The sequence below is a fragment of the Oncorhynchus mykiss genome, chromosome 13, assembly GCF_057628025.1.
Source record: "Oncorhynchus mykiss isolate SJ-2025 chromosome 13, ASM5762802v1, whole genome shotgun sequence".
In the NCBI taxonomy this organism is placed as follows: Eukaryota; Metazoa; Chordata; class Actinopteri; order Salmoniformes; family Salmonidae; genus Oncorhynchus; species Oncorhynchus mykiss.
Window position 1 is genome coordinate 11349700 of NC_143034.1, and position 27164 is coordinate 11376863.

Sequence of the window (27164 nt, forward strand, 5' to 3'; positions counted from 1 at the left end):
CCAGAACAACCTGCTGTAGAGGTGTTTGTTACAGGAGGATGTTTCATCAGTGTTAACCTCAGGACCAGAACAACCTGCTGTAGAGGTGTTTGTTACAGGGAGGATGTTTCATCAGTGTTAACCTCAGGACCAGAACAACCTGCTGTAGAGATGTTTGTTACAGGAGGATGTTTCATCAGTGTTAACCTCAGGACCAGAACAACCTGCTGTTTGTTACAGGGAGGATGTTAACCTCAGGACCAGAACAACCTGCTGTAGAGATGTTTGTTACAGGGAGGATGTTTCATCAGTGTTAACCTCAGGACCAGGACAACCTGCTGTAGAGGTGTTTGTTACAGGAGGATGTTTCATCAGTGTTAACTTCAGGACCAGAACAACCTGCTGTTTGTTACAGGGAGGATGTTAACCTCAGGACCAGAACAACCTGCTGTAGAGATGTTTGTTACAGGGAGGATGTTTCATCAGTGTTAACCTCAGGACCAGAACAACCTGCTGTTTGTTACAGGGAGGATGTTAACCTCAGGACCAGAACAACCTGCTGTAGAGATGTTTGTTACAGGGAGGATGTTTCATCAGTGTTAACCTCAGGACCAGAACAACCTGCTGTTTGTTACAGGGAGGATGTTAACCTCAGGACCAGAACAACCTGCTGTAGAGATGTTTGTTACAGGGAGGATGTTTCATCAGTGTTAACCTCAGGACCAGGACAACCTGCTGTAGAGGTGTTTGTTACAGGGAGGATGTTAACCTCAGGACCAGAACAACCTGCTGTAGAGGTGTTTGTTACAGGGAGGATGTTTCATCAGTGTTAACCTCAGGACCAGAACAACCTGCTGTTTGTTACAGGGGAGGATGTTTCATCAGTGTTAACCTCAGGACCAGAACAACCTGCTGTTTGTTACAGGGGAGGATGTTTCATCAGTGTTAACCTCAGGACCAGAACAACCTGCTGTTTGTTACAGGGGAGGATGTTTCATCAGTGTTAACCTCAGGACCAGAACAACCTGCTGTAGAGATGTTTGTTACAGGGGAGGATGTTTCATCAGTGTTAACCTCAGGACCAGGAACATCTCTAGACCCGAGTTGAAGGCTCTGAAGGAAAGACAATAGACCTGAGCTGAGGGCTCTGAAGGAAAGTCTATAGACCCTAGTTGAAGGCTCTGAAGGAAAGTCTATAGACCTGAGTTGAGGGCTCTGAAAGAAAGTCTCTAGACCCTAGTTGAAGGCTCTAAAGGAAAAACTCCTAACACTAGTAATAATTAAAATAGAGAGTGTGTGTGTCTTCAACTATGTTGTTACATGTTTTTCTTCTCTTTCCCCCAACAGACCAAAGAGAAGGGACAACGTCTCAGCCCACACACGATTGGAGAAGATAGACGTCAATCAAACTGGACGCCGTCCATTCCCTCCCACCCCTCATGGCGAGACCACCCCCAACCCACCAATAGGGCGAGTCCCATCCACTCGAACCCCCGCCACCACTCATCCGTCCGGACAATCCAATTGGTCCCCCTCACTCCACTTAACTCCTGCCCACTCTACGCTCCACCCCATCCACCCCCTCTGATTGGTCAAGATGGACAAGTTGACAGACGATGTCCCCGGGTGCTACTACAACCGTACAGTGCAGTTCTTCTACGAACATAGTGGCAAGAACATCAGCGCCCACTGGCGTCCTCGGGACTACGTGGTGGTGAGCCTGGGCATGGGTGTGTCTGTCATCGTCATCTTGGCCAACATCCTGGTCATGGTGGCCATCTTCATCAACCGACGATTCCACTTCCCTATCTACTATCTGCTAGGTAGGGTGTATGTGTGTGTCTGTCAATTAGCAGCTGCTCCCACTAATTTACCAAACTTACCAGAATTTTCAGAAGTTTTGGTCATTTTTAAATCTACAAAATTTGGTAAATGATACTTTCAATACATTTAGTCATATTTATGTCATATTCTTTATATCTGTGAAAATTCCCTAAAATCCAGGAGTTAACTGGTACATTTTTAGAAAGTTACCAGTAATATTACCCCCCCTTAGCAACCCTACTAATGTCCTTGCCGACTATCCCCTAGGCAACCTGGCGGCAGCAGACCTGTTCTCAGGTATCGCTTACCTGCACCTGATGTTCCACACTGGGCCCTGGACCATCAAGCTGTCCAAGAACCAGTGGTTTGTACGCCAGGTAGGAGAGTCCAACACACACCCTAACTAACCCTGGACCATCAATCTGGCCCAAGAACCAGTGGTTTGTACTCCAGGTAGGAGAGTCCAACACACACCCTAACTAACCCTGGACCATCAATCTGTCCAAGAACCTGTGGTTTGTACGCCAGGTAGGAGAGTCCAACACACACCCTAACCCTAACTAACCCTGGACCATCAATCTGGCCCAAGAACCAGTGGTTTGTACGCCAGGTAGGAGAGTCCAACACACACCCTAACCCTAACTAACCCTGGACCATCAATCTGGCCCAAGAACCAGTGGTTTGTACGCCAGGTAGGAGAGTCCAACACACACCCTAACCCTAACTAACCCTGGACCATCAATCTGTCCAAGAACCTGTGGTTTGTACGCCAGGTAGGAGAGTCCAACACACACCCTAACCCTAACTAACCCTGGACCATCAATCTGGCCCAAGAACCAGTGGTTTGTACTCCAGGTAGGAGAGTCCAACACACACCCTAACCCTAACTAACCCTGGACCATCAATCTGGCCCAAGAACCAGTGGTTTGTACGCCAGGTAGGAGAGTCCAACACACACCCTAACTAACCCTGGACCATCAATCTGGACCAAGAACCAGTGGTTTGTACGCCAGGTAGGAGAGTCCAACACACACCCTAACTAACCCTGGACCATCAATCTGTCCAAGAACCAGTGGTTTGTACGCCAGGTAGGAGAGTCCAACACACACCCTAACTAACCCTGGACCATCAATCCGGCCCAAGAACCAATGGCCAGTAAGCCAGGTGCACAAGACACGTTCTTCCCATAGGATTAGTTGATGCAGAAATGGACTGGCCAAAGGGCAGTTTCTTTTCCACATAATTAGCATTACTTAGCTAGTGATGAGGTCCTTGAGGAAAAAATGGGCCGGCATGTCAGAAAAGCCTGGGCTGATTTCTGATCCATGGTCCGTTCCTGAGTTGATGCTTGCTAGGGCCCATTAATCCAAATTTTTTATTTCAAACTGGGAAAACTTTTCCTGTCAAAGTACTGTAGGTTTGTGTGATTTATGCTTACTAAGCTATTATAAGCAAAAGGCCCACATAGTTGAAAAAAGGACCCGCTGTGGTCCAGCATTTAATGCCGAGGAACATGGGCACACATGTACAGTCGTGGCCAAATGTTTTGAGAATGACTCAAATATTAATTTTCACAACGTCTGCTGTCTCAATTTGTATGATGGCAATTTGCATAAACTCCTGAATGTTATGAAGAGTGATCAGATGAATTGTCATTAATTGCAAAGTCCATCTTAGCCATGCAAATGAACTGAATCCCCCAAAAAACATTTCCACTGCATTTAGGCCCTGCCACAAAATGACCAGCTGACATCATGTCAGTGATTCTCTCGTTAACACAGGTGTTGACAAGGCTGGAGATCCCTCTGTCATGCTGATTGAGTTCGAATAACAGACTGGAAGCTTCAAAAGGAGAGTGGGGCTTGGAATCATTGTTCTTCCTCTGTCAACAATGGTTACCTGAAAGGAAACACGTGTCATCATTGCTTTGCACAAAAAGGGCTTCACAGGCAAGGATATTGCTGCCAGTAAGATTGCACCTAAACCAACCATTTATCGGATCATCAAGAACTTCAAGGAGAGCGGTTCAATTGTTGTGAAGAAGGCTTCAGGGCTCCCAAGAAAGTCCAGCAAGCGCCAGGACCATCTCCTAAAGTTGATTCAGCTGCGGGATCGGGGAACCACCAGTACAGAGTTTGCTCAGGAATGGCAGCAGGCAGGTGTGAGTGCATCTGCACGCACAGTGAGGTGAAGACTTTTGGAGGATGGCCTGGTGTCAAGAAGGGCAGCAAAGAATCCACTTCTCTCCAGGAAAAACATCAGGGACAGACTGATATTCTGCAGAAGGTACAGGGATTGGACTGCTGAGGACTGGGGTAAAGTCATTTTCTCTGAATCCCCTTTCTGATTGTTTGGGGCATCATGAAAAAGCTTGTCCGGAGAAGACAAGGTGAGCGCTAGCATCAGTCTTGTGTCATGCCAACAGTAAAGCATCCTGAGACCATTCATGTGTGGGGTTGCTTCTCAGCCACAGGAGCGGGCTCACTCACAAATTTGCCTAAGAATACAGCCATGAATAAAGGATGGTACCAACACATCCTCCGGGAGCAACTTCTCCCAACCATCCAGGAACAGTTTGGTGACAAACAATGCCTTTCCCAGCTTAGCGGAGCACCTTGCCATAAGGCAAAAGTGATAACTAAGCGGCTCGGGGAACAAAACATCGATATTTTGGGTCCATGGCCAGGAAACTCCACAGACCTTAATCCCATTGAGAACTTGTGGTCAATCTTCAAGAGGCGGGTGGACAAACAAAAACCCACAAACTCTGACAAACTCCAAGAAAACATCCTGCCATCAGTCAGGATGTGACCCAGAAGTTAATTGACAGCATGCCAGGGCGGATTGCAGAGGTCTTGAAAAAGAAGGGTCAACACTGCAAATATTGTCTCTTTGCATCAACTTCATGTAATTGTCAATAAAAGCCTTTGACACTCAAAACTTTTGGCCACGACTGTACAGCCAAGTTTACCAGTCAGCGTGGGTTGTAAATCCACCCTCTGGTCTTCTGACTCGCCATCTCTCCTACCTTTCCTGTCTCCTTTCAACTGTCCTATCTCAATCAATATGTTAAAAACCCTTCAAATTTAGATGAATTATTCCTCCCTCCAGACCCTGATCGACTCCAGTCTGACAGCATCGGTGTTGAACCTCCTGGCCATCGCCTTGGAGCGCCACCAGACCATCTTCACCATGCAGGTGTGTGTGTGTGTGTGTGAGTGTTGATATTACAGTAGAGTGGTCGGGAGAAAGCGGTAGACACATTTCCATCTGTTATGGACTAATAAAGTATATATAATCTCAGCTCCACAGTAAGATGACCAACCGCCGCGTGGTGCTGCTCATCGCCCTTATCTGGGGCCTAGCCATCTTCATGGGCCTGGTTCCCACCATGGGCTGGCACTGTCTGTGTGACCTGGAAAACTGCTCCACCATGGCCCCCATGTACAAACGCTCCTACCTGGTGTTCTGGGCTGTGCTCAACCTGTTCACCTTCTCTCTCATGGTGGCTGCCTACACCAGGATCTTTGTGTACGTCAGACACAAGAGCCAGAGGATGTCTCAGCACACCAGCCAGATACGTCACAAGGAGACTGTGTTCAACCTGATGAAGACGGTTTCTATGATCCTGGGTGAGGAGGGCCTGGACAACTATATATATATATATATATATATATATATATATATATATATATATATATATATATATATATACATACACACACACACACACACACACACACACACACACACACACACACGTATAGTTAAAGTTTACATACACCTTAGCCAAATATATTTAAACTCAGTTTTTCACAATTCCTGACATTTAGTCCCAGTAAAAATTCCCTGTCTTAGGTCCCCTTAGGTCCCTAAAATGATGTCAGAATAATAGTAGAGAGAATGATTTATTTCAGTTTTTATTTCTTTCATCACATTCCCAGTGGGTCAGAAGTTTACATACACTCAATTAGTATTTGGTAGCATTGCCTTTAAATTGTTTTAACTTGGGTCAAACGTTTATTTTTATTTCACCTTTATTTAACCAGGTTGAGAACAACTTAGGTTAGTAGGTTAGTGTACTTAGGTAGGTTAGTGTATGCTAGATAGGCCAGTTGAGAATGAGTTCTCATTTACAACTGCGACCTGGCCAAGATAAAGCAAAGCAGTGCGACACAAACAACAACACAGAGTTACACATGGAGTAAACAAACACAGTCAATAATACAATAGAAAAGTCTATATACAGTGAGTGCAAATGAGGTAAGATAAGGGAGGCAAGGCAATAAATAATCCATAGTGCCGAAATAATTCAGGTTTAGCAATTAAACACTGGAGTGACAGATGTGCAGAAGATATACTGGTGTGCAAATGAGCAAAAAGCTGTTTAAAAGCACAGTCAACTTAATGTATGTAAACTTCTGACCCGCTGGAATTGTGATACAGTGAATTGTAAGTGAAATAATCTGTCAGTAAACAATCGTTGGAAAAATGACTTGTGTCATGTGTCAAAGTAGATGTCCTAACCGACTTGCCCAAACTATAGTTTGTTAACAAGAAATTTGCGGAGTGGTTGAATAAACTAGTTTTAATGACTCCAACCTAAGTGTATGTACACTTCTGACTTCAACTGTATATACCTATACACACACACTCTCTCTCTCCGGCATTCAGGCACCTCTCTGGCTTGTCCTAACTCGTTTAACCAGACACTCTACTTCCACCCCCACATCCCTCACTCTCTCCCTCCCTTCCTCCTTCCTTCCTTCCTTCTCCTCTTTCCTGCTTCTCTCCCAAGCTTCTGCTCCAGCATTTTTAACTTCTGATTAAATTCCTCTAGAAGGAATTTGACGTCTCTGTTTCTCACATATAGGCTCATACAATCTTTGAATTTCTGGTTGTCTCTCTTTCTGGCATAGCAAGTGTGAGTGAGAGAGGCTGTGTGTGTGTACTCTTTCTGGCATAGCAAGTGTGAGTGAGAGAGGCTGTGTGTGTACTCTTTCTGGCATGGTGAGTGAGAGAGGCTGTGTGTGTGTACTCTTTCTGGCATAGCAAGTGTGAGTGAGAGAGGCTGTGTGTGTACTCTTTCTGGCATAGCAAGTGTGAGTGAGAGAGGATGTGTGTGTACTCTTTCTGGCATAGCAAGTGTGAGTGAGAGAGGCTGTGTGTGTGTACTCTTTCTGGCATAGCAAGTGTGAGTGAGAGAGGCTGTGTGTGTACTCTTTCTGGCATAGCAAGTGTGAGTGAGAGGCTGTGTGTGTACTCTTTCTGGCATGGTGAGTGAGAGAGGCTGTGTGTGTGTACTCTTTCTGGCATAGCAAGTGTGAGTGAGAGAGGCTGTGTGTGTACTCTTTCTGGCATAGCACGTGTGAGTGAGAGAGGATGTGTGTGTACTCTTTCTGGCATAGCAAGTGTGAGTGAGAGAGGATGTGTGTGTACTCTTTCTGGCATAGCAAGTGTGAGTGAGAGAGGCTGTGTGTGTACTCTTTCTGGCATGGTAAGTGTGAGTGAGAGAGGCTGTGTGTGTACTCTTTCTGGCATGGTGAGTGTGAGAGAGGCTGTGTGTGTACTCTCTGCCATGGTAAGTGTGAGTGAGAGAGGCTGTGTGTGTACTCTTTCTGGCATGGTAAGTGTGAGTGAGAGAGGCTGTGTGTGTTTGGGGTTTTACTGGATACTAGAAGTCCTCCCAGGATGGTAAAACAAAGAACATTCAGACAATTGGGGACATTTCGCCGGTCCTCACAAGGAAAGAGGCTCATTCACGCTTAGGGGTTAGGGGCTAGGGGTTAGGGGTTAGGGTTAGATGTTAGGGGTTAGGTTTAGGGTTAGATGTTAGGGTTAGGGGTTAGGTTTAGGGTTAGATGTTAGGTTTAGGGTTAGATGTTAGGGGTTAGGTTTAGGGTTAGATGTTAGGTTTAGGGTTAGATGTTAGGGGTTAGGTTTAAGGTTAGATGTTAGGGGTTAGGTTTAGGGTTAGATGTTAGGGTTAGATGTTAGGGGTTAGGTTTAGGGTTAGATGTTAGGGGTTAGGTTTAGGGTTAGATGTTAGGGGTTAGGTTTAGGTTTAGGGTTAGATGTTAGGGGTTAGGGGTTAGATGTTAGGGGTTAGGTTTAGGGTTAGATGTTAGGGTTAGATGTTAGGGGTTCGGTTTAGGGTTAGATGTTAGGGGTTAGGGTTAGATGTTAGGGGTAGGTTTAGGGTTCGATATTAGGTTTAGGGTTAGATGTTAGGGGTTAGGTTTAGGGTTAGATGTTAGGGGTTAGGTTTAGGGTTAGGGGTTAGGTTTAGGGTTAGATGTTAGGGGTTAGGTTTAGGGTTAGATGTTAGGGGTTAGGTTTAGGGTTAGGGGTTAGGTTTAGGGTTAGATGTTAGGTTTAGGGTTAGATGTTAGGGGTTAGGTTTAGGGTTAGATGTTAGGGGTTAGGTTTAGGGTTAGATGTTAGGGGTTAGGTTTAGGGTTAGATGTTAGGGGTTAGGTTTAGGGGTAGGTTTAGGGTTAGATGTTAGGGGTAGGTTTAGGGTTAGATGTTAGGGGTTAGGGTTAGATGTTAGGGGTAGGTTTAGGGTTAGATGTTAGGGGTTAGGTTTAGGGTTAGGGGTTAGATGTTAGGTTTAGGGTTAGATGTTAGGTTCAGGGTTAGATGTTAGGGGTTAGGTTTAGGGTTAGATGTTAGGGGTTAGGTTTAGGGTTAGATGTTAGGGGTTAGGTTTAGGGTTAGATGTTAGGGGTTAGATGTTAGGGGTTAGGTTTAGGGTTAGATGTTAAGGGGTTAGGTTTAGGGTTAGATGTTAGGGGTAGGTTTAGGGTTAGATGTTAGGGTTAGATGTTAGGGGTTAGGCGTTAGGGTTAGATGTTAGGTTTAGGGTTAGATGTTAGGGGTTAGGTTTAGGGTTAGATGTTAGGGGTTAGGTTTAGGGTTAGATGTTAGGGGTTAGGTTTAGGGTTAGATGTTAGGGGTTAGGTTTAGGGTTAGGGGTAGGTTTAGGGTTAGATGTTAGGGGTAGGTTTAGCGTTAGATGTTAGGGGTTAGGTTTAGGGTTAGATGTTAGGGGTAGGTTTAGGGTTAGATGTTAGGGGTTAGGTTTAGGGTTAGGGGTTAGATGTTAGGTTTAGGGTTAGATGTTAGGTTCAGGGTTAGATGTTAGGGGTTAGGTTTAGGGTTAGATGTTAGGGGTTAGGTTTAGGGTTAGATGTTTAGGGTTAGATGTTAGGGGTTAGGTTTAGGGTTAGATGTTAGGGGTTAGGTTTAGGGTTAGATGTTAGGGGTTAGATGTTAGGGGTTAGGGTTAGATGTTAGGGGTTAGGTTTAGGGTTAGATGTTAGGGGTTAGGTTTAGGGTTAGGGGTTAGGTTTAGGGTTAGATGTTAGGGGTTAGGTTTAGGGTTAGATGTTAGGTTCAGGGTTAGATGTTAGGGGTTAGGTTTAGGGTTAGATGTTAGGGGTTAGGTTTAGGGTTAGATGTTATGGGTTAGGTTTAGGGTTAGATGTTAGGGGTTAGATGTTAGGGGTTAGGTTTAGGGTTAGATGTTAGGGGTTAGGTTTAGGGTTAGATGTTAGGGGTTAGGTTTAGGGTTAGGTTTAGGGTTAGATGTTAGGGGTTAGGTTTAGGGTTAGATGTTAGGTTCAGGGTTAGATGTTAGGTTTAGGGTTAGATGTTAGGGGTTAGGTTTAGGGTTAGATGTTAGGGGTTAGGTTTAGGGTTAGATGTTAGGGTTTAGGGTTCGATGTTAGGGGTTAGGTTTAGGGTTAGATGTTAGGGGTTAGGTTTAGGGTTAGATGTTAGGGGTTAGGTTTAGGGTTAGATGTTAGGGGTAGGTTTAGGGTTAGATGTTAGGGGTTAGGTTTAGGGTTAGATGTTAAGGGTAGGTTTAGGGTTAGGGTTTAGGGTTAGGGGTTAGATGTTAGGTTTAGGGTTAGATGTTAGGTTCAGGGTTAGATGTTAGGGGTTAGGTTTAGGGTTAGATGTTAAGGGTTAGGTTTAGGGTTAGATGTTAGGGGTTAGGTTTAGGGTTAGATGTTAGGGGTTAGGGTTAGATGTTAGGGGTTAGGTTTAGGGTTAGATGTTAGGGGTTAGGTTTAGGGTTAGATGTTAGGGAAAATAGGATTTTGAATGGGAATCAATTGTTTGGTCCTCACAAGGATAGTAAAACAAAAAATGTGAGTGAGGAATGTCTGTGCATGTCCTGACAGGGAACAGCATAGTTAAACAACCACGACGCAAATACACTCCTCCATTTCAACCTCCCCTTCTCTCTGTCACAGTGTGTGTGTGTCTGTGTGTGTCTGTGTGTGTGTGTGTGTGTGTGTCTGTGTGTGTGTCTGTGTGTGTGTCTGTGTGTGTGTCTGTGTGTGTCTGTGTGTCTGTGTGTCTCTGTGTCTGTGTACAGTATGAATTCCTGAAGGGTGAAATTGTGTAATTGAATATTATCATAATGAAATCAGATCTGTCCGACCAACCCCAAGCCACACACCGACAGTGGATACTGACTCTGTGTGTGTACAGTATTCACTGACCAGCTGACATTTTACAATTGTCTCTCCCTCTCCTCCTCTCCCCCTCCTCCTCCTCTCCTCCCCCTCTCCTCCTCTCCCCCTCCCCCCTCTTCTCTCCTCTCCTCCCCCCACTCCCCCCCCCCCCCCCCCCCTCTCCTCCAGGTTGTTTTGTGATCTGCTGGACCCCGGGCCTGGTGTTGTTGATGTTGGATGGTCTGGGCTGTGAATCTTGCCAGGTGCTGCGTTATGAGAAGTACTGTCTGGTCCTGGCTGAGTGTAACTCCCTGGTCAACCCCATCATCTACAGCTTCAGAGACACGGACATGTTACAGACCTTCAAGCGGATCCTCTGCTGCCTGTGTCGCCGCGGCGACGCCGGCCGCAAAGACACGCTGTCCGGCATGCGCTGCAACACCCTGGAGCAAGAGGTACTCTCCGAGAGCAACGGCAACAATCACCACGACAACCACAACGACGACAACAATCATATAAGTCCCCGCGGCGACCACTCGGACACAGACGATTAGACGAGGACAGTAGACACATATAGGTGACAGGCGTACGATGACGACGTAACAAGCAGTTACACCGTAACAATGTCAACACTGACAGGGTGCTATAGTAACTTTCATTACCATGCCCAGACAACTAGCTAACAGTCCTGTGACAACAATGTAGCTACACTGTCACAATGACATAAACTACACCGTAACAACAACGTTATGGCCTCCAAACTATACCATAGCAACCACCATGCACTGACACACCTTAACAACATCAACCACTGTAACCACTACAATTTAACAAAAAAAAATTAAAATAACTACACTGGACAAAAGACCACTTAAGTGACTACTACCAAGTAACAAAATACCATGGCAACACCTACGTCAACGTAACACAATACCACGACACCACTTACAATAAGTACAATGTAACAAAATACCACGACAACACCTACAATAACAACATAACAAAATCCCATGACACCACTTACAATAAGTACAACGTAACAAAATACCACGACAACACCTACAATAACAACATAACAAAATCCCATGACACCACTTACAATAAGTACAATGTAACAAAATACCACAACAACACCTACAATAACAACATAACAAAATCCCATGACACCACTTACAATAAGTACAACGTAACAAAATACCATGACAACACCTACAACAACGACAACGTAACACAATATCACGACAACACCTACAATGACGACAATGTAACAAAATACCATGACAACAAGTATAGCGTAACACAATACCACGACAACACCTACAATAACAACAACATAACACAATACCACGACAACACCTACAACAACAGAATTACAGTGCAACAACTACCATAACAATGTCACAAAATAGCCCTACAACAACCAGGCCTCGACGACAACCACCTCCTGATTCAGAGAGGGTTGGGTTAAATGCGGAAGACACATTTCAGTAGGAGGCATTCGGTTGTACAACTGACGAGGTATCTCCCTTTACAAGCAGACAGAGAACATGGCCTATATGAGTGTTTGTAGCATCGTTGTTATAATACTGTATGTGGCGCTGTAACATAGCAGCCCTGTCAGTCTCTGTTCTAATCAATATAGAACCATATGAATAGTTAATCATGCAGATATTATTGTTTGGAAACTAACGGTAGCTGTACTGTCTGGAGAAGTGACTGCGTGTTATTAGAAACCGGAGCCTACGTGCTGTTTGTAAAAAGAGACCTGATCAAACATAACGTTGTGAGTGGATTGAGAGTGATGGGGCTGATTTCTCTACTCTGTTAACATGGTGCCGTGCAGCTTCTAACGCAGATGTCTCAATCTGTGTGTCTAGAGAGAGAGAGACGTTCTACAACGCCAAGACTTGAATGAGTCCGGTTGAGTAAGACCAGCCCCCCGCGGTGAATGTTTTGGTCTTCAGCTGGGTCCATACTGGACTCTGATAATGCAACTGTTTTCCATACAGACTTTCTATATAGTGACAATGTCTCTAGAACGTTGTTGGAACGTTGTAGGAACGTTGTAGGAAGGCTGTCTGCCACCCCTGGACAGCCTGGTGGGATGTGAACCAGATGTTAAAGTGGTTCAAACGGGTCTGACTAGTTGTCATGTTTCCTGTGACCTGTAGCTATGGCATGTACACACACACACACACACACCACACACACACACACAAACAAACACACGGCTGACTCATCACTGTGTCGTTGCTCTGTGTGGAGACACAGGAGTGTGTGTGTGTTTACAGTACCCCACACAAACACCAGTTAAACGTCTACACATCCTGTCAGTGATGTCACTAATGGAGAACGAACACAATTACAGGCAGGGGGGGGAAACATTTCAGTGTCGCACGCTATTCTGCACTAACTCTGGTGTGACAGTGAAATATGTTCCCCTCGTACTTACCCTACCCCACCCATGACACGGACTGTCATTTTGTTTTACACACACACACACACACACAGTAAAGTGTGATATACATTAGCGCCCCCCAGTGGTCAAGTGAAATCAAGTCGTCTTCTTCTACACTCCTGGGGCCACGTCCCAATTGTCTCTTCTTCCTCCCAAAGTGTGCACTCGTTCACTTCCCTTCACTGATTTGAAAGGAAATTACTGGTTTAAGAAATAATGGTGGGAACTCCCTCCAGCCCTCCACCAATCCAATGCTGTCAGATGTATGGTGGGAACTCCCTCCAGCCCTCCACCAACCCAATGCTGTCAGATGTATGGTGGGAACTCCCTCCAGCCCTCCACCAATCCAATGCTGTCAGATGTATGGTGGGAACTCCCTCCAGCCCTCCACCAACCCAATGCTGTCAGATGTATGGTGGGAACTCCCTCCAGCCCTCCACCAACCCAATGCTGTCAGATGTATGGTGGGAACTCCCTCCAGCCCTCCACCAATCCAATGCTGTCAGATGTATGGTGGGAACTCCCTCCAGCCCTCCACCAACCCAATGCTGTCAGATGTATGGTGGGAACTCCCTCCAGCCCTCCACCAACCCAATGCTGTCAGATGTATGGTGGGAACTCCCTCCAGCCCTCCACCAACCCAATGCTGTCAGATGTATGGTGGGAACTCCCTCCAGCCCTCCACCAATCCAATGCTGTCAGATGTATGGTGGGAACTCCCTCCAGCCCTCCACCAACCCAATGCTGTCAGATGTATGGTGGGAACTCCCTCCAGCCCTCCACCAACCCAATGCTGTCAGATGTATGGTGGGAACTCCCTCCAGCCCTCCACCAACCCAATGCTGTCAGATGTATGGTGGGAACTCCCTCCAGCCCTCCACCAATCCAATGCTGTCAGATGTATGGTGGGAACTCCCTCCAGCCCTCCACCAACCCAATGCTGTCAGATGTATGGTGGGAACTCCCTCCAGCCCTCCACCAATCCAATGCTGTCAGATGTATGGTGGGAACTCCCTCCAGCCCTCCACCAACCCAATGCTGTCAGATGTATGGTGGGAACTCCCTCCAGCCCTCCACCAATCCAATGCTGTCAGATGTATGGTGGGAACTCCCTCCAGCCCTCCACCAATCCAATGCTGTCAGATGTATGGTGGGAACTCCCTCCAGCCCTCCACCAACCCAATGCTGTCAGATGTATGGTGGGAACTCCCTCCAGCCCTCCACCAATCCAATGCTGTCAGATGTATGGTGGGAACTCCCTCCAGCCCTCCACCAATCCAATGCTGTCAGATGTATGGTGGGAACTCCCTCCAGCCCTCCACCAATCCAATGCTGTCAGATGTATGGTGGGAACTCCCTCCAGCCCTCCACCAATCCAATGCTGTCAGAATGTCATGAACGAGTGCACCCTTCAGGAGAAAGGAGAGACCATTGGGACGTACCTCAACTCTCTCCCTCTCTGACTATCTGTCTCTCTGACTGTAGTGAACGGGTGCACCCTTAAGGAGAGATCATTGGGACGTACCCCAACTCTCTCCCTCTCTGACTGTCTGTCCATCTGTCTCTCTGACTGTAGTGAACGGGTGCACCCTTAAGGAGAGATCATTGGGACGTACCCCAACTCTCTCCCTCTCTGACTGTCTGTCCATCTGTCTCTCTGACTGTAGTGAACGGGTGCACCCTTAAGGAGAGATCATTGGGACGTACCTCAACTCTCTCCCTCTCTGACTGTCTGTCCATCTGTCTCTCTGACTGTAGTGAACGGGTGCACCCTTAAGGAGAGATCATTGGGACGTACCCCAACTCTCACCATTACTGGCTGAAATCATCTCTGAAAAGGGAAAATGTTTATAACTGAGAAACTATAAAAGGGAAATGCTGGTTATGAATATTTAAATATATAAATATGCCTGTTAATATGCATTATTTTCATAAGCACGTATGAAAACACATTTTTCCCAGATTGTAAAATAAAACAATACTCCATTTAACAGAGAAACTGTTTTTTCTCATTTAAACATCTGTTACTGTTTTTTAGTTTTATTTTTGTACCAAAAAAATCTCTGAAAATAAAACCAGAAAAATGAAAATATTCCTAATCTGTGCCTGTCTGCCTGATCGCTTGGTTATGCCTGGCGGCATCGGGGTGCGGCCATCGCTTGATCATGTCTGTCTCTTATGATGCTGCCAGGAACGAGAATTAGGACACAAACTAGAAGCTAAACATATTAGTCATTTAGCAGACGCTCTTATCCACAGCCACTTACAGGAGCACCAGGGTTAAAGTGCCTTGCTCAAGGGCACGTTGACAGATTCTTCCCCTAGTCGTCTCGGTTACTGTCCCAACACGCTTAACCGCTTGGCTACCTACCACCCACAGAAATGGCTCAATAAATAGGTTGTGGGTTATAGTTGGGTTTAATTTAGGTTATAGCTTGGTTGTATTGTGTCCTTATTGTGTTTCCTATCTGTACGCGCTGTGATAAATCTTATTACTGTGCTTGTCATGGAGAGGAGCAGGGAGGATATCTGTACGCGCTGTGATCCAGCTTATTGCTGTGCTTGTCATGGAGAGGAGCAGGGAGGATATCTGTACGCGCTGTGATCCAGCTTATTGCTGTGCTTGTCATGGAGAGGAGCAGGGAGGATATCTGTACGCGCTGTGATCCAGCTTATTGCTGTGCTTGTCATGGAGAGGAGCAGGGAGGATATCTGTACGTGCTGTGATCCAGCTTATTGCTGTGCTTGTCATGGAGAGGAGCAGGGAGGATATCTGTACGCGCTGTGATCCAGCTTATTGCTGTGCTTGTCATGGAGAGGAGCAGGGAGGATATCTGTACGCGCTGTGATCCAGCTTATTGCTGTGCTTGTCATGGAGAGGAGCAGGGAGGATATCTGTACGCGCTGTGATCCAGCTTATTGCTGTGCTTGTCATGGAGAAGAGCAGGGAGGATATCTGTACGCGCTGTGATCCAGCTTATTGCTGTGCTTGTCATGGAGAGGAGCAGGGAGGATATCTGTACGCGCTGTGATCCAGCTTATTGCTGTGCTTGTCGTGGAGAGGAGCAGGGAGGATATCTGTATGTGCTGTGATCCATCTTATTGCTGTGCTTGTCATGGAGAGGAGCAGGGAGGATATCTGTACGCGCTGTGATCCAGCTTATTGCTGTGCTTGTCATGGAGAGGAGCAGGGAGGATATCTGTACGCGCTGTGATCCAGCTTATTGCTGTGCTTGTCATGGAGAGGAGCAGGGAGGATATCTGTACGCGCTGTGATCCAGCTTATTGCTGTGCTTGTCATGGAGAGGAGCAGGGAGGATATCTGTATGTGCTGTGATCCAGCTTATTGCTGTGCTTGTCATGGAGAGGAGCAGAGATGAAGCTACTGAACACCTCTGTGAAAGACACCACACTGTATTTCTCTGTTTCTTCATCTCTATCTCTCTCCGATGGCTGGACCTTACTAACTCTCTCTTTCTCCTTTCTCCCCTCTCTCCTCATCCCCTTCACCCTGCCTCTCCATCTCTCTTTCTCTCCTCGTCCTCCACCTAATCCCCTTCACCCTGCCTCTCTTTCTCTCCTCGTCCCCTTCACCCTGCATCTCCATCCCTCTTTCTCCCCTCTCTCCTAATCCCCTTCACCCTGCCTCTCTATCTCTCTTTCTCTCCTCGTCCTCCACCTAATCCCCTTCACCCTGCATCTCCATCCCTCTTTCTCCCCTCTCTCCTAATCCCCTTCACCCTGCCTCTCTATCTCTCTTTCTCTCCTCGTCCTCCACCTAATCCCCTTCACCCTGCCTCTCTTTCTCTCCTCGTCCTCCACCTAATCCCCTTCACCCTGACTCTCTTTCTCTCCTCGTCCTCCACCTAATCCCCTTCACCCTGCCTCTCTTTCTCTCCTCGTCCTCCACCTAATCCCCTTCACCCTGCCTCTCTTTCTCTCCTCGTCCTCCACCTAATCCCCTTCACCCTGCCTCTCTTTCTCTCCTCGTCCTCCACCTAATCCCCTTCACCCTGCCTCTCTTTCTCTCCTCGTCCTCCACCTAATCCCCTTCACCCTGCCTCTCTTTCTCTCCTCGTCCTCCACCTAATCCCCTTCATCCTTCCTCTCCATCCCTCTCTTTCTCCCCTCTCGCCTCATCCCCTTTCACCCTGCATCTCCATCCCTTTCTCCCCTCTCTCCTCATCCCCTTCACCTTGCCTCTCCATCCCTCTTTCTCCCCTCTCTCCTCGTCCCCTTCACCCTGCCTCTCCATCCCTCTCTTTCTCCTTTCATCCTCTCTCCTCGTCCCCTTCACCCTGCCTCTCCATCCCTCTCTCCTCGTCCCCTTCATCCTCCCTCTCCATCCCTCTCTCCTCGTCCCCTTCACCCTGCCTCTCCATCCCTCTCTCCTCGTCCCCTTCATCCTCCCTCTCCATCCCTCTCTCCTCGTCCCCTTCACCCTGCCTCTCCATCCCTCTCTCCTCGTCCCCTTCATCCTCCCTCTCCATCCCTCTCTCCTCGTCCCCTTCATCCTCCCTCTCCATCCCTCTCTCCTCGTCCCCTTCACCCTGCCTCTCCATCCCTCTCTCCTCGTCCCCTTGACCCTGCCTCTCCACCCCTCTCTCCTCGTCCCCTTCATCCTCCCTCTCCATCCCTCTCTCCTCGTCCCCTTCATCCTCCCTCTCCATCCCTCTCTCCTCGTCCCCTTCATCCTCCCTCTCCATCCCTCTCTCCTCGTCCCCTTCATCCTCCCTCTCCATCCCTCTCTCCTCGTTCCCTTCACCCTGCCTCTCCATCCCTCTCTCCTCGTCCCCTTCATCCTCCCTCTCCATCCTCTCTCCTCGTCCCCTTCATCCTCCCTCTCCATCCTCTCTCCTCGTCCCCTTCATCCTCCCTCTCCATCCTCTCTCCTCGTCCCCTTCATCCTCCCTCTCCATCCTCTCTCCTCGTCCCCTTCATCCTCCCTCTCCATCCTCTCTCCTCGTCCCCTTCATCCTCCCTCTCCATCCTCTCTCCTCGTCCCCTTCATCCTGCCTCTCCAGCCGTATGAGAATGGTGATGCGGAGCTGGTGGAGAAGACCAGGGGAGCTCCTCTCATCCTGAAGGGAACAGAGGACATGATGACGTCCACAGAGAGCTGACACGAGCATGCGTGCGCACGCACACACACACACACACACACATAGTGTGTGATTATTTGGGGGGAGTTTCTGAATCATGCTAAATGTTTTTATTGTATAGATGTGATAGTTTAGTTGTATTGATGTAAAATGTTGTTTGTATGATACTGTATGTTACAGAAAACATGACTACAGTTACCTACAGGCACTGACATTTCTGTTTGAAACAACTTTATTGACATTGTCCCATATACACTCCTCAGATATGTGTTGACACGTGGTCTACCTGAGCCAGTCAGCTCAGTAGAAAAGTCATCATTACAATCACAACTGTATATTTATTACTTTTTATTTTTCATTTGACATTTTATTTATGCATTTTTGTTGTTGTTGATCTTACGATAATAGTCTGCGCTGAGTGTATACAGTGAGGGGAGAGGTGTGTGTGCAGGGGTTGGAGAGGTGTGTGTGTGTATGTGTACTGCATAACATGTTAGGTGAGTTTTAAGAAGGGGGGGGGGGTATTTGTAAAGACATTTTACTGTTATTAAATGTATTGTTAGGTTCTGAACAGAGTAAAAACTCAAACGGACGACTGGTAAAAACTCAAACCAAGTTTATTCACCGCACTGAATGCCTCAGCTGCAAGGGGTGTATCTTCTCAGAACTGCCATCTGTTGCCCAATACTGCCTACATGTTGCATCGTTGTCTTGGCCTTCCAGCCATCTGCCAGCCGTCCCTCTTATCTGTCTAGCTGTCTGGAGAATGAAGGAATAGACTATAGGCCAGTCTGTATTGTAGACTGATGTGTTCTGGTTGTTTCTGTGACCTCACAATCAGTTTCATGGTCAGAAATGATGGAAACCGCTTCTATTAAAGAACCTACAACACTTCTGACTGTCCGTCCATCTGTCTCTCTGTTACTGTCTGTCCATCGGTCTCTGTTACTGTCTGTCCATCTGTCTCTCTGTTACTGTCTGTCCATCGGTCTCTGTTACTGTCTGTCCATCTGTCTCTCTGTTACTGTCTGTCCATCGGTCTCTGTTACTGTCTGTCCATCTGTCTCTCTGTTACTGTCTGTCCATCTGTCTCTCTGTTACTATCTGTCTCTCTGTTACTGTCTGTCCATCGGTCTCTCTGTTACTGTCTGTCCATCTGTCTCTGTTACTGTCTGTCCATCTGTATCTGTTACTGTCTGTCCATCTGTCTCTCTGTTACTGTCTGTCCATCTGTCTCTGTTACTGTCTGTCCATCTGTCTCTGTTACTGTCTGTCCATCGGTCTCTCTGTTACTGTCTGTCCATCTGTCTCTGTTACTGTCTGTCCATCGGTCTCTCTGTTACTGTCTGTCCATCTCTCCCTCTCTCTGACTGTCTGTCCATCTCTGACTCTGTAGTGAACGGGTGCACCCTTAAGGAGAGATTACTGGTACGTAGCCCAACTCTCACCATTACTGGCTGAAATCATCTCTGAAAAGGGAAAATGTTTATAACTGAGAAACTATAAAAGGGAAATGCTGGTTATGAATATTGAAATATGCCTGTTAATATGCATTATTTTCATAAGCACATATGAAAACATTTTTCACCATAAAAATAATTTCCCCAAATTACAGACTACATGTTGAGAAGCTGTTATTTTTCTCTTTCATTTAAAAAAATCTGTTACTGTTTTTTAGTTTTATTTTTGTACCAAAACATCTCTAAATAAAGCCAGAAAAATGAACACATTCCTAATCTGTGTCTGTCTGCCTGATCGCTTGGTTATGCCTGGTGGCGGCCATCGCTTGATCATGTCTGTCTTTATGATGCTGCTAGGAACGAGAATAAAGACACAAACTAGAAGTTAAACACTCTCAGTCCACCTGTCTCTCTCTGTCCACCGGTCTCTCTGACTGTCTGTCCATCCATCCACCTGTCTCTCTGTCCACCGGTCTGTCCTGTCTGCTTGCCTGTCCATCCATCCGTCTCTCTGTCCAGGGCCGAGGTCAGGTTTAAAGTAAGGGGTTAACATTTGCCAGGGATAATCTCTCTTTGGGAGGTGATTCCTTCTTGATGTTAACCAGAGAGAATATCGTTTTGGCTGGTGGTGGAGGAGGTGATTCCTTCTTGATGTTAACCAGAGATAATATATTTTTGGCTGGTGGAGGAGGAGGTGATTCCTTCTTGGTGTTAAGCAGAGAGAATATATTTTTGGCTGGTGGTGGAGGAGGTGATTCCTTCTTGGTGTTAAGCAGAGAGAATATATTTTTGGCTGGTGGTGGAGGAGGTGATTCCTTCTTGGTGTTAAGCAGAGAGAATATATTTTTGGCTGCTGGTGGAGGAGGTGATTCCTTCTTGATGTTAAGCAGAGAGAATATATTTTTGGCTGGTGGTGGAGGAGGTGATTCCTTCTTGGTGTTAAGCAGAGAGAATATATTTTTGGCTGGTGGTGGAGGAGGTGATTCCTTCTTGGTGTTAAGCAAAGAGAATATCTTCTGCTCTCCTTTCTTCCTCTTACCCAGAGAGAGAGACTTCGGTGACACTGACTCCTTCCTAGAGTTACCCAATGACAGCCTCTTGATTGACAGCGACTCCTTCCTCTTCCCGGCCACTGAAAACGTATTATTGGGAGTAAGGACCTCCCTCTTCAGGTTATCCACTGACAGTTTGTCCAGAGGAGGAATATTGATGCTTCTCTTCTGTTTCTTACTGGATAGTGCCCCCTTCAGTTCACTCCAGGTCAACACTGAGTCCTGTTGCTTCTTTCTCCCCCCAAATACAGTCTTCTTAGAGGAGGAGCCCCCCATAGCAGATAGGGGGAGAGGAGCCCACCGTAGCAGACAGGGAGGAGAGGAGCCCACCGTAGCAGACAGGGGGAGAGGAGCCCACCGTAGCAGACAGGGAGGAGAGGAAGAGAGCTGAGGTTCTTGTGTACTGATCTGGAATGACATGATAGCAAACGGTTCATTAATACTAAATTCAAATGACCCAAAAAACAGACATAATGCAAGACTACTCATTTGCACATAGACACACACACACACACACCAAACAAACAGCTGAACTTGGACATGAAACAAACATTCACAAGCTAATATTGGGAAAGACATACACACTTAGACATGGTACACAAAACCAGCATACAGTCAAACACCACAAACAAACTTTCAGAACATCTCTCTCACACACAGATACTCACTGTAGTTGTGTGTTGTGTCACTCTGCTGTCTGTCAAGTCTCCTCTGTGTCTCAGTCAAAATGGAGGCTGTATGACAGTAACACACCTGTTCTTCACCGAGTCAGGACTAAGATCAGATTGAGGATCAGATTCTAACCCACCTGTTCTTCCCCGAGTCAGGACTAAGATCAGATTGAGGATCAGATTCTAACCCACCTGTTCTTCCCCGAGTCAGGACTAAGATCAGACCGAGGATCAGATTCTAACCCACCTGTTACATTACTGATCAGAAGCTGTAAGTAACTTTAGTGTTGTCATCACCAGACAGGTTTAACAGGCTACACTGCATTCTAGCTGACTGTTCATCTTTGTGTGCATCCTAAAGAGGGGGGGTTAGAAAACCTCTTCAGGCCACACCCCCCTTCAGGCCACACACCTCCTCAGGCCACACCCCTCTTCAGGCCACACACCTCTTCAGACCACACACCTCCTCAGACCACACCCCTCTTCAGACCACACCCCTCTTCAGACCACACCCCTCTTCAGGCCACACTTGAACGTCTTGAACCAGATAGAAAGAATGGAGGAATGATGATGGACCTGTATATTTTAATAACTGACCTTTTTCTACCAACAAATCAGTCCATCCCCCCAAAAGTTTACCCATCCCTGCTGCTATAGAATCACTCTCCCTCCTCCTCTCTCAATCACATTTAGTTATAAAGCCCTTTTTCCACCAACAAATCAGTCCACCCCCCCAAAAGTTTACCCATCCCTGCTGATATAGAATCACTCTCCCTCCTCCTCTCTCAATCACATTTAGTTATAAATCCCTTTTTACATCGACAGATGTCAAAGTGCTTATACAGAAACCCAGCCAAAACCCCAAACAGAAGCAATGCAACTAGGAAAAACTCCTAGGCTGGAACCTGGGAAGAAACCTAGAGAGGAACCAGGCTCTGAGGAGTGGCCAGTCCTCTTCTGACTGTGCCGGGTGGAGATTATAAGAGTACATGGACATTAAGGCCAGATTGTTCTTCAAGATGTTCAAACATTCATAGATGACCAGCAGGGTCCAATAATAATCACAGTGGTTATAGAGGGTGCAACAGGTCAGAACCTCAGGAGTTAACCCTCTAGAGTCGATTGACGCACCGGTGATACATTTTTAAAAATCCTAATCAATATCCGTCAGTTTAAGGTAGAGATATAATATCTGTCAGTTTAAGGTGGAGATATAATATCTGTCAGTTTAAGGTAGAGATATAATATCTGTCAGTTTAAGGTGGAGATATAATATCAGTTTAAGGTAGAGATATAATATCAGTTTAAGATGGAGATATAATATCAGTTTAAGATGGAGATATAATATCAGTTTAAGGTAGAGATATAATATCAGTTTAAGGTAGAGATATAATATCAGTTTAAGGTAGAGATATAATATCAGTTTAAGGTAGAGATATAATATCCGTCAGTTTAAGGTAGAGATATAATATCTGTCAGTTTAAGGTAGAGATATAATATCAGTTTAAGGTGGAGATATAATATCTGTCAGTTTAAGGTGGAGATATAATATCTGTCAGTTTAAGGTAGAGATATAATATCTGTCAGTTTAAGGTAGAGATATAATATCTGTCAGTTTAAGGTGGAGATATAATATCAGTTTAAGGTGGAGATATAATATCTGTCAGTTTAAGGTAGAGATATAATATCAGTTTAAGATGGAGATATAATATCCGTCAGTTTAAGGTGGAGATATAATATCCGTCAGTTTAAGGTAGAGATATAATATCTGTCAGTTTAAGGTAGAGATATAATATCAGTTTAAGGTAGAGATATAATATCAGTTTAAGGTGGAGATATAATATCTGTCAGTTTAAGGTAGAGATATAATATCAGTTTAAGGTAGAGATATAATATCTGTCAGTTTAAGGTAGAGATATAATATCAGTTTAAGGTAGAGATATAATATCTGTCAGTTTAAGGTAGAGATATAATATCAGTTTAAGGTAGAGATATAATATCTGTCAGTTTAAGGTAGAGATATAATATCCGTCAGTTTAAGGTAGAGATATAATATCTGTCAGTTTAAGGTAGAGATATAATATCTGTCAGTTTAAGGTAGAGATATAATATCCGTCAGTTTAAGGTGGAGATATAATATCAGTTTAAGGTGGAGATATAATATCAGTTTAAGGTAGAGATATAATATCTGTCAGTTTAAGGTAGAGATATAATATCAGTTTAAGGTAGAGATATAATATCTGTCAGTTTAAGGTAGAGATATAATATCAGTTTAAGGAGGTAGAGATATAATATCCGTCAGTTTAAGGTAGAGATATAATATCCGTCAGTTTAAGGTGGAGATATAATATCTGTCAGTTTAAGGTGGAGATATAATATCAGTTTAAGGTGGAGATATAATATCCGTCAGTTTAAGGTAGAGATATAATATCAGTTTAAGGTAGAGATATAATATCTATCAGTTTAAGGTAGAGATATAATATCCGTCAGTTTAAGGTAGAGATATAATATCCGTCAGTTCAAGGTAGAGATATAATATCAGTTTAAGGTAGAGATATAACATCCGTCAGTTTAAGGTAGAGATATAATATCTGTCAGTTTAAGGTAGAGATATAATATCAGTTTAAGGTGGAGGTATAATATCCGTCAGTTTAAGGTAGAGATATAATATCAGTTTAGGGTGGAGATATAATATCCGTCAGTTTAAGGTGGAGATATAATATCAGTTTAAGGTAGAGATATAATATCCGTCAGTTTAAGGTAGAGATATAATATCTGTCAGTTCAAGGTAGAGATATAATATCTGTCAGTTTAAGGTAGAGATATAATATCCGTCAGTTGAAGGTAGAGATATAATATCAATTTAAGGTGGAGATATAATATCCGTCAGTTTAAGGTAGAGAAATAATATCTGTCAGTTTAAGGTAGAGATATAATATCTGTCAGTTTAAAGTAGAGATATAATATCTGTCAGTTTAAGGTAGAGATATAATATCCGTCAGTTGAAGGTAGAGATATAATATCTGTCAGTTTAAAGTAGAGATATAATATCTGTCAGTTTAAGGTAGAGATATAATATCAGTTTAAGGTAGAGATATATTATCCGTCAGTTTAAGGTAGAGATATAATATCTGTCAGTTTAAGGTAGAGATATAATATCCGTCAGTTCAAGGTAGAGATATAATATCAGTTTAAGGTAGAGATATAATATCCGTCAGTTTAAGGTAGAGATATAATATCTGTCAGTTTAAGGTAGAGATATAATATCCGTCAGTTTAAGGTAGAGATATAATATCAGTTTAAGGTAGAGATATAATATCCGTCAGTTTAAGGTAGAGATATAATATCTGTCAGTTTAAGGTAGAGATATAATATCTGTCAGTTTAAGGTAGAGATATAATATCAGTTTAAGGTAGAGATATAATATCCGTCAGTTTAAGGTAGAGATATAATATCTGTCAGTTCAAGGTAGAGATATAATATCCGTCAGTTTAAGGTAGAGATATAATATCCGTCAGTTCAAGGTAGAGATATAATATCAGTTTAAGGTAGAGATATAATATCTGTCAGTTTAAGGTGGAGATATAATATCTGTCAGTTTAAGGTAGAGATATAATATCCGTCAGTTTAAGGTAGAGATATAATATCCGTCAGTTCAAGGTAGAGATATAATATCAGTTTAAGGTAGAGATATAATATCCGTCAGTTTAAGGTAGAGATATAATATCCGTCAGTTCAAGGTAGAGATATAATATCAGTTTAAGGTAGAGATATAATATCCGTCAGTTTAAGGTAGAGATATAATATCCGTCAGTTCAAGGTAGAGATATAATATCTGTCAGTTTAAGGTAGAGATATAATATCTGTCAGTTTAAGGTAGAGATATAATATCAGTTTAAGGTAGAGATATAATATCCGTCAGTTTAAGGTAGAGATATAATATCCGTCAGTTTAAGGTGGAGATATAATATCTGTCAGTTTAAGGTAGAGATATAATATCAGTTTAGGGTGGAGATATAATATCTGTCAGTTTAAGGTAGAGATATAATATCAGTTTAAGGTAGAGATATAATATCAGTTTAAGGTGGAGATATAATATCTGTCAGTTTAAGGTAGAGATATAATATCAGTTTAGGGTGGAGATATAATATCTGTCAGTTTAAGGTAGAGATATAATATCCGTCAGTTTAAGGTAGAGATATAATATCCGTCAGTTTAAGGTAGAGATATAATATCCGTCAGTTTAAGGTAGAGATATAATATCCGTCAGTTCAAGGTAGAGATATAATATCAGTTTAAGGTAGAGATATAATATCCGTCAGTTTAAGGTAGAGATATAATATTAGTTTAAGGTAGAGATATAATATCCGTCAGTTTAAGGTAGAGATATAATATCTGTCATTTTAAGGTAGAGATATAATATCCGTCAGTTTAAGGTAGAGATATAATATCCGTCAGTTCAAGGTAGAGATATAATATCAGTTTAAGGTGGAGATATAATATCAGTTTAAGGTAGAGATATAATATCTGTCAGTTTAAGGTGGAGATATAATATCAGTTTAAGGTAGAGATATAATATCTGTCAGTTTAAGGTAGAGATATAATATCCGTCAGTTTAAGGTAGAGATATAATATCCGTCAGTTTAAGGTAGAGATATAATATCCGTCAGTTTAAGGTAGAGATATAATATCCGTCAGTTTAAGGTAGAGATATAATATCCGTCAGTTCAAGGTAGAGATATAATATCAGTTTAAGGTAGAGATATAATATCTGTCAGTTTAAGGTGGAGATATAATATCTGTCAGTTTAAGGTAGAGATATAATATCCGTCAGTTTAAGGTAGAGATATAATATCCGTCAGTTTAAGGTGGAGATATAATATCAGTTTAAGGTGGAGATATAATATCCGTCAGTTTAAGTAGAGATATAATATCTGTCAGTTTAAGGTAGAGATATAATATCCGTCAGTTTAAGGTAGAGATATAATATCCGTCAGTTCAAGGTAGAGATATAATATCAGTTTACGGTAGAGATATAATATCCGTCAGTTTAAGGTAGAGATATAATATCCGTTTAAGGTAGAGATATAATATCTGTCAGTTTAAGGTGGAGATATAATATCAGTTTAAGGTGGAGATATAATATCCGTCAGTTTAAGGTAGAGATATAATATCAGTTTAAGGTAGAGATATAATATCAGTTTAAGTAGAGATATAATATCTGTCAGTTTAAGGTAGAGATATAATATCCGTCAGTTTAAGGTAGAGATATAATATCCGTCAGTTCAAGGTAGAGATATAATATCAGTTTAAGGTGGAGATATAATATCCGTCAGTTTAAGGTAGAGATATAATATCAGTTCAAGGTAGAGATATAATATCAGTTTAAGGTGGAGATATAATATCTGTCAGTTTAAGGTAGAGATATAATATCTGTCAGTTCAAGGTAGAGATATAATATCTGTCAGTTTAAGGTAGAGATATAATATCCGTCAGTTTAAGGTAGAGATATAATATCCGTCAGTTGAAGGTAGAGATATAATATCAATTTAAGGTGGAGATATAATATCCGTCAGTTTAAGGTAGAGAAATAATATCTGTCAGTTTAAGGTAGAGATATAATATCTGTCAGTTTAAGGTAGAGATATAATATCTGTCAGTTTAAGGTAGAGATATAATATCAGTTTAAGGTAGAGATATAATATCAGTTTAAGGTAGAGATATAATATCTGTCAGTTTAAGGTAGAGATATAATATCTGTCAGTTTAAGGTAGAGATATAATATCAGTTTAAGGTAGAGATATAATATCAGTTTAAGGTAGAGATATATTATCCGTCAGTTTAAGGTAGAGATATAATATCTGTCAGTTTAAGGTAGAGATATAATATCCGTCAGTTCAAGGTAGAGATATAATATCAGTTTAAGGTAGAGATATAATATCCGTCAGTTTAAGGTAGAGATATAATATCTGTCAGTTTAAGGTAGAGATATAATATCCGTCAGTTTAAGGTAGAGATATAATATCAGTTTAAGGTAGAGATATAATATCCGTCAGTTTAAGGTAGAGATATAATATCTGTCAGTTTAAGGTAGAGATATAATATCCGTCAGTTTAAGGTAGAGATATAATATCCGTCAGTTCAAGGTAG

General features: G+C 43.6%; 1 protein-coding gene and 2 long non-coding RNA genes across 12 annotated transcripts in view; 1 reads left to right on the forward strand and 2 right to left on the reverse strand.

Moving 5' to 3' along the window:
- lpar2b (lysophosphatidic acid receptor 2b) overlaps nucleotides 1–19560 on the forward strand; it is a 34561-nt gene extending 15001 nt beyond the window's left edge. For 5 of the 10 annotated variants that reach the window (XM_036940016.2, XM_090195118.1, XM_090195117.1 and 2 more), the window contains 6 exons: nucleotides 1327–1802; nucleotides 2071–2180; nucleotides 4915–5001; nucleotides 5108–5435; nucleotides 10461–10726; nucleotides 17754–19560. In XM_036940016.2, coding sequence (XP_036795911.2) covers nucleotides 1577–1802; nucleotides 2071–2180; nucleotides 4915–5001; nucleotides 5108–5435; nucleotides 10461–10726; nucleotides 17754–17852 — 1116 coding nt within the window. In that variant the 5' untranslated portion in view covers nucleotides 1327–1576 and the 3' untranslated portion in view covers nucleotides 17853–19560. Of the gene's footprint in view, nucleotides 1–1326; nucleotides 1803–2070; nucleotides 2181–4914; nucleotides 5002–5107; nucleotides 5436–10460; nucleotides 11634–12148; nucleotides 14814–17753 lie in introns of those variants that run through there. The other 5 variants (XM_090195124.1, XM_090195123.1, XM_090195116.1 and 2 more) reach the window with 3 other exon arrangements.
- Nucleotides 13491–15076, reverse strand: LOC149978696 (uncharacterized). Its single transcript, XR_016485621.1, has 2 exons — nucleotides 14528–15076; nucleotides 13491–14171 (listed from the first exon to the last, which is right to left on the reverse strand). It is a non-coding gene; the product is annotated as an uncharacterized LOC149978696 (long non-coding RNA).
- On the reverse strand, nucleotides 18431–21364 carry LOC118940258 (uncharacterized). Its single transcript, XR_016485622.1, has 2 exons — nucleotides 21012–21364; nucleotides 18431–20751 (listed from the first exon to the last, which is right to left on the reverse strand). It is a non-coding gene; the product is annotated as an uncharacterized LOC118940258 (long non-coding RNA).
- Between the last annotated feature and the right edge of the window lie 5800 nt (nucleotides 21365–27164).